General features: G+C 59.1%; 1 protein-coding gene across 1 annotated transcript; it reads right to left on the minus strand.

Annotated features, from left to right (window-relative positions):
- Nucleotides 1-2,136: 2,136 nt before the first annotated feature.
- On the minus strand, nucleotides 2,137-6,737 carry ELF3 (E74 like ETS transcription factor 3). The gene is made up of 9 exons (XM_041721367.2): nucleotides 6,625-6,737; nucleotides 5,883-6,051; nucleotides 5,052-5,273; nucleotides 4,740-4,823; nucleotides 4,535-4,648; nucleotides 4,324-4,413; nucleotides 3,671-3,787; nucleotides 3,331-3,526; nucleotides 2,137-3,228 (listed from the first exon to the last, which is right to left on the minus strand). The coding sequence occupies exons 2-9, from the start codon at nucleotides 6,043-6,045 to the stop codon at nucleotides 3,108-3,110; spliced, it is 1,107 nt and encodes a 368-aa protein (XP_041577301.1). The 5' UTR covers nucleotides 6,046-6,051; nucleotides 6,625-6,737; the 3' UTR covers nucleotides 2,137-3,107.
- Between the last annotated feature and the right edge of the window lie 714 nt (nucleotides 6,738-7,451).

The raw sequence follows: 7,451 nt of genomic DNA on the forward strand, positions 1-7,451 counted from the left end.
TGGTGGCCGGTGGGCACTGGCCTGTCCCCTCCCGGGGGTGCCACTGCCCCTCCTGCCACCCCTCAGCCTGCTCTCTGTAGGAGCTCCAGGAGTCAGGGATGGACCTGGGGCACCCTCCCCTCACTGAAGCCAGCAGACACCAGCCAGGAAAACCTGTTCCCTGGGGAGGGTTATGCAAGGAGCCTGGCGGAGCTCTGGCTGCAGCCCAGACCAGGGCCTGGCTCCAGGCTCACACCCAGGGACTGGGACCTCTTCTTGCACCACAGGGCAGCCCTGATCTCCTCATCCCAGAGCGTGTCTGGGAGCAAGACACCTTCAGCCCAGCATACTGGAAGGCAAGGAAAAGAGGTTTTCCTATGACACCAGGCATCCCAGGTGAACCAGCAGGGCAACTCCATATATAAACACAGTGGAACCCACAAAAAAGAAGATGGGTCTGGCATCTTCTGCCTCTGCAAAGCAGGTGGGTCATGCCCTTGATGTGGCTGCAGCATCTCTAGGAGGATGTCCGAGCCACCAACCTCACACTCAAGCTGAGGCCAGGCAGACCTGGAGCAATTCCAGCTGCTTCAGCGAGCACAGCTCAGGGGGACAGCCCAGGTGTCTGTTGGAGACCTGCTCTGAAGGGCTTCCTGCTCTCCTTTGCAATGTGTCCCACTCCTGCCAGTGCTGGCTGGGGGATGTGGAACAGCACCATGTCTGGCAGGAATGAAGGGCAGTAGGGGAACATGGGCAGGTGGGACAGGGAGAATGGTTTTAAATGAATAGAGGAGAGATTAAATTAGATATTAGGAAAAAATTCTCTATGGGTGTGGTATGATCCTGGCACAGGTGGCCCAGAGAAGCTGTGGTTGCCCCATCCCTGGAAGTGTTCAAGGCCAGGCTGGACAGGGCTTGCAGCAACCTGGGCTAGTGGAAAGTGTCCCTGCTCATGGCAGGGGTGTGGAATGAGCTGAGCTTTATGTCCCCTACCAACCCAAACTGTTCTAGGATTCTATGGTTCTATGATAATGGCTGGATCCCCCCACCAAAAATGCATCTCAGGCTTTGCAAAGCACCTTTACCAGGCAGCAAAACCTCCCCTCACCCTCCTGCTGGTGCTCTGGCTTCTTTCCTTAGTCCCTCCAGGCAGTGGCTGACACCATTCAGAAGGATGTGGCATCCCAGACCTTGTCCAGCTCCAAGCTCAGAGGACAGGTCCCAGGGCTTTTCTCTTTGGGGGTGAGCAGGAACTGAGCAGTGTCCTGTGTGCCCCATTCAGCAGGTTCTAGGCACCAGCAGAAGGTCAGGGTGGCACCGAGATGCTCTGGTGCCACTCACTGTGAAATGCAGTGTGTGCCAGCCAGGAGCCACTGCCACGTGTGCCACGTCCATGGCACAAACGTACAGGAGAGTCTGCTTGGCCTCCAACACCCTCAACTCCTTCTTGCCACCCCAAGGCAGATCCTGTGGGTTGGAGAGATCCTCTCAGCACCCCTGAGACAACCTCCTGGCTTCCTCACAGCTGGGCTGGATGGGGAGGCAAGAAGGGGAACATGATGTGTTTGGGCTGCTCACACTGCCAGGTCACTGCAGTCCCCCCTCCTGAGATGTGGCCCTTGTGCCACACAGGTCCTGGAAGAGGCCAAAAACAGCCAGGCTGGGAGAGGAGCAAGCATTAATCATCCTGTAGTGCCTGTGCTGCTCCTCGGTTATCCCTCCGTGTCTCCCTGGCCAGGGAGAGGCTAAAGGTCCTCCCACAGGCTGTGACTGGATATTTATGTGGAGGGTGTTGGAGATCCCCCTCCCCAGATCAGCCAGGGCTTTGCCTCCCCTCAGTCTGCAGCTCCAGGAAAGGCAAGAGCCAGGGCTGGAATTCCAGAGGGATCTCAGAAGGGCCAAGGTTTGGGAGTGGGTGTAAAGATGCCCCTCCATGGGTGGCTTTGAGCCAGTCTGGGACAAACCCACCTTACCCTGAGGTGGGCAGCTTCCAGATACAGCTGCAGACAAGGTTTCCTGTCAAGGACAGTCCTGAGACTCTGTGCCAGGATGACCAGGCAGGAGATGGTGGCAGACAAGGTTCGTGCCATGGGACATCCCAAGTAACACGAGCCTGGTCCTCACCGTGTGTTTAAGAAAAACAAACAAACAAAAAAATACAGATAGGTACAAAACCCCAACAAATGAACAATTTATTAATCTTATATTCCCACTTGAAAAGGAAAAAACCACATGCACCCAGGTGCCTGGCTGGGTTGGTGTCCTCTTCTGTGGCTGGCACAGCACCAGTCTGTGCCCTGTGACATCACTTCAGTCCAGCTGAGCATCACCACCTGCCACCACACACCTGTGTGCCCCACAGCACACGCTCTCACACAGGAACATCTTACTCATGAAAAAATATATCTGTACATCCACTCTGCACTTTTTTTGGGTCTTACATAAATTAGAAGCTACTTTTGGAGAAAAGGCCTGTCTTTAGACACAGGCTGGGCTGGAAATGCAGCATGGCCCTGCTGTCCCACATCCTCTTCTCACTCACTGAGGGCTTTCTGGGGCCAGGTGAAGCTCCACAATGTTCCCATCTTCTCTCAGCAGGTGCCACACTGAGAAGCTGCTACACAAAGGGGGTCTCACCCAACCCACATGCAGTGAAGAGGACAGGGGGCACCTCTGGCACGGTGCAAGCAGCGAGAGGGAAGACCCCACAGCTGGGACAAGCTCTGTTCAGCCACAGGTGACACGGATGTGCTGCCCCTCTGCCCAGGCAGGAGGTGGATGATAGCAGGAGACCTGCTGGCCTCTCACAGTGGGACTTGAAATGCTCTTCCCCGTTGCATCTGTTCAGGCTTTGAAACAGCCCCAGTCCCCACGGCTCCAACTGGACGTACGGATCCAGCAAGGGAAGTCACAGTTTGCAATAACCTACTGGAGCCAAAATACCGGCTCTGAACACCTCGGTGCTGGCAGTCACCTGCACACACGAGCGTGCCCACGCGAGGGTCGGAATTCCGCGCGCTGCATGGGCCAGCAGCTTCCAGATGCAGCTGCAGGCAAAGTTTCCTGTCAAGGAGCCCAGCTCAGGGCTGGCCTGAGGGGCTGATCAGACCCTGGCTCGTCCAGGACTCCTACAGCTCCTTGTTCCTGTTGAGCACCTCCTCTTCCTTCCAGCCGCTGGAGTTCTTCCCAAACTTGTACACCAGCCGTCGTCCATCGACTCTCTCCAGGATCTCTCGTTTGTAGTAATATCTGTGAGAGACAGAGGTGCAATCAGAGCTCTGGGGAGCTGCTGGAGGGCTCAGGCTGAGCCCCATGGGGCTGAGTCCCCCCAGGACGGGGTAGGGCACTTACCGCATGGCTCTGCTCAGCTTCTCGTAGGTCATGCTGCTGTTCTTCTTCTTCTGGCCCCAGAGCTGAGCCACCGCTTCCGAGCGCAGGAACTTGAAGACGCCCTCCCGCCGGTCCTCCCACTTCATCAGCCCCTCGTTCAGCTCGGGGTGGATCAGGATGTCCCGGATGAACTCCCACAGGTGGGTACCTCTTGGGGCTGAAAGAGGACACTGAGCTGTAGAGGAGGGAAGCTCCTGCAGGTCCTTTGGATCACCCTAAACCCCCCTGCCAAGGCCCTTCATTCCCTGTGAAGCCAAGAAGCCAAGAGGGGGAGGCAGTGTGGGCTGAAGGGTTCACGTACAGTGCTTGCTCTTCCTGTTCTCCAGGCAGTCTCTGCTCTCCTTGCTGAGTTTTCGGGGCCGTCCCCGTTTCCGCTTGCCGTGTTTGCTGTCCCCTTTTTTGCTGCTTGGAAAGTGGTCTGTGCACACAGAGAGGGGCACACGTCAGGCTGGGCAGCACGTGCCGGGCTGCAGCCCCCTCCCTGACCTCCCAGGGACCAGGAGCACCCTCTTTTCAGGCCCAGCTACCAGGGAACTATCCCCAGAGAGCAAAGTCACCCCATTCCCTCCAGCCTCATCCCACCCTCATACCCACACTATGCTTAGGGCAGCATGTGCTCCTTCCCCAAACCCCACTGCTTCCTTGCATTCCTGGTGTTCCCAGTGCTGGGATCAATACCAAACACTGACTTCTGTGCCCAGGATCCCTGGCTGCAATCTTCACCCATCTGCCACCACCCACCCCTTCCCACCAGGATCACCAGTGCCCTGCCTATCACACTGCTCCACGGAGAGAAACAGAAGCAGAGCACTCAGGGAAACAGGCCTTTCCCTCCTCCTCACTCTGAGGATGGGTGTTCAGGTGTTGTCCCTAAACCATTGCAGGTAGGAAGTGCACAACTGCCCGGGAGCCAGCCCTCCCCTCCCAGCTCCTGTCTGGAAGGAGGCAGCTCACCATCAGGGAAGAGCTTTGATTCTGCAGGGTCGAGGTCGAGGTCACTTCCACCGGAGTCCTGAGAGTTGGGGCTGTGGGACATCACAGGCCCTGAGAGGCAAAGGATCAGGGTTCAGACCTCTGAGCATCTGGAGGTTTTCCCCTGGTTCACACCCTTCCCCTGCCACCAGACTGCTGCGAGACCCAAACCCACCCTTGTCAAAACACTGACCTGAGACATCAGAGCTGCCTGGGGACATAGAACCCGGCAAGTAGGTGAAGTCTGTGAAAGGGTTTGTGGGCTTTAAGTCCTCCAGGGAGTCCTTGGCACAGGAATTTCCCAGCTCTGGCAGGGGCAGAAGGGAAGAAGGGGTTAGCTTTGCTGCCATCAGTATGTGATCCCTGGGGAAAAGGCTTGGCCAGGGCCCCTCTCTTACCCAGCTGGCTGGAGCTGAGGAAGGTCTGGGAAGTCGCATCCTCTTTTTCTAGCAAATCAATGATCCAGTTCAGCTCATCAGAGGCTACAGGGGTGAAGGACTGGGGTTAGCAATGCCTGTTCCACATGAAGGGGAATAGTGCATACTGGGAGCTGAGCCCAGCCATGCTGGGACTCCGGTCTGTGCCCCCACACCCTCCCACGCAGCCTCTGCAGTGCCCAGGAAGCACCAGCCTCCTGGGCTAGTGGAGGGCTCTCAAACTCGTTCTTCAGCTGCTGGGCCTGCAGATGCAGGAGACCCTGCTGCACTCACTGATCTCATGCAGGCGGTCGTAGAGCTCATCCCCCAAGGGTCCGAAGATGAGGCGCATCTGGTCCCTGCTGCAGTGGCACAGCGTGTGCCCGTCCATGTTGCAGCAGGAGAAGTCGATGGAGCTGGCGTCGTACTTGTTCTTCTCCACATGGTAACTGATCCACTCCAGCACCTGCACCTTGGTCCAGAAGTACGGGAGCTCACTGAACCACTGGGGCTTGTCTGCAAGGGATGGAGAGCAGGGCTCAGAGCAGGGCGGCTGTGCCAGCACCATGGGCCTCGTGTGGGCTGCCCGTGGCCACTGGACACCTGGTGTGGTCCAGTAACGATCCTGTGGGACACACAGGTCCTGCCCTTGAAGGGCTATGGGACTAAAGGGTCCTTAGTGCCCTGCCCTGCAGACCTCACACTTCCCCCACCACTGGTTTCGGTGCCATTTGTCCTGTTTGTGCTGTGATCCCCCCTGCTCTGCTGGTGTGTTTCTCAGGGTGCCTCCCTGAGCACCATCACATGAGCCCACATCACCAGGACTGTACTTCCAAACTGCTCCTGGTGAGCCCTGGCCGCCTGTCCCCTGTGCTGTGCTGTGGGAAGGGGACAGTGATTCCCCCATCTCCTGTATAAATCAGATGTGCTCCCAGCAGCCATACCTTGTGCCACCCAGGGTGTCCTCCCACAGCCTTTCCCTGGGGAAACTGAGGCACGGTGGAAGCTGCTGACCTGTCCCAGTGGGACAAGGACCTTGCAGCGCTGTTCCCAGCCAGTGGCACTGCCTCACACTGCCCCTGGTGCTGGCTCCCCAGTGCCACCACGCCACTCCCCTGCTCCTACCTGTGCTCTGTGCTGGGGGCTGGCTGGCCGGGAGGCTGAGCCCCAGGTTGCTGTCATCCCCAAACTGCCCCAGCATGTCCAGGGCCGGCTGCACCTCGTCGGGCTGGTACATGGCGCTGATGTAGTTAGAGAAGATGTTGCTGATCTCACAAGATCCTGCCATGGAGCTCTGTGCCGAGAGACCACAGTGAGCCCAGGCCCCCAGCACCTGCGGCACCCCGAGTCGGGCTGGGCGAGGCCGGGCTGTCTGTCCCTCCACCCATCGTCACCTCTGGGTCACTTGTGCACAAATACGCACCAGCACCTGCTGGCTGGGGCTGGGCCTGACTCACCAGCCCTGGAGCGGAGCTGGGGACGTGGTGTCACTGCCTCGAGCAGCCCTGTCCCCAGCAGCCCGGCCTCGCCCTGCTGCCAGCCGGAGGTGGCTGGCAGGGAGCAGTGCCCACAGCCCTCCGTGGGTGCTGTTTGGGCACTCGGCCACTCCTGACCCCCTGCCCACGGCTGTGCCACCTCTCCAGTCCCATCCACCGGTGGCAAAGAGCACATCCCGATGGCAGTGGCCAGGCGGGGAGCGAGTCCCTGCCCTTGGGCACTGCCGAAAAGCCAAATCGCGTGTCCATGGCCGAGGCTGGGGCTGGAGGCCCTCAGGCCCTCAGGAAAAGGCCAGAGCGCATCCCCGCGGAGCAAAGCAGCTGTCCTGGCCTCGGGCACCTCACCAGGCCTCGCCAAAAAGCTTTGGTACCTTCTGTGGTGGCCACTCCAGCAGCTGCGGGTAATCCAGAGGGGTAGAGGAGCCCGGGCTGGCCGCTCGCCACTGCTGCGGGCCCGGGAGGCTGGTGCCGATGGGCAGGCCCTGCCCGTGCCTCGGCTTTTATAGCTTGGGCGGGTAACAATCTGGCAGCCCCAGGGGAATTCCAGCCCCAAACGTTCATGCTCCCAGATCCAGGTGATTTGCATAATATGAACCACCGGGTCCCAGCCCTGTGCTGCCTTGCCGGGAAATCTGGGCTGGCCAGTTTAATCATTGCCAGAGCCCGTGCCCCACCGGTGCCCAGAGTTTCACCCACACTGCCTTCACCGGCTGTTTGCTTGCCAAGCTGGTGTTTGTTTGCTCACAGCAGCAGGTTCACTCTGCTCCTGCAGCCAAAACCGCCCGTGGGTCGGGGTGGGCCTGTGGATCCCTCCCTGGGGTTTGCTGGGCAGCGGGGGCAGGACGTGGGCACGCACCTGGCCAGGTGGGCAGCACAGCCCTGGCAGCACAGCCCTGGCAGCACAGCCCTGGCAGCCAGCAGGTGTGTGTGAGGTGCCCTGGAGTGCCTGGAGTGCAGGCTTGGGTGGCACGGGCACAGATTTCCCAGAGCAGGAAGAGGGTCTCAGTGACCAAGGAGGACAAATGGTGGCAGCAGGGCTCAGGTGGGCATCGTGAGGGTGCAGCAGAAACCAGGCAAGTGCCTGAGCGTTGCTGCTCTGTCAGTCAGAAGGGGTCGATTTTTGCCTGGGGGAGGTCTGGGACAAGCTGCAGAGCTGTGACAGCCGTGTCACACACACCTGGCACCTGCAGGCGTGCAC

The sequence above is a fragment of the Taeniopygia guttata genome, chromosome 26, assembly GCF_048771995.1.
Source record: "Taeniopygia guttata chromosome 26, bTaeGut7.mat, whole genome shotgun sequence".
Lineage (NCBI taxonomy): Eukaryota > Metazoa > Chordata > Aves > Passeriformes > Estrildidae > Taeniopygia > Taeniopygia guttata.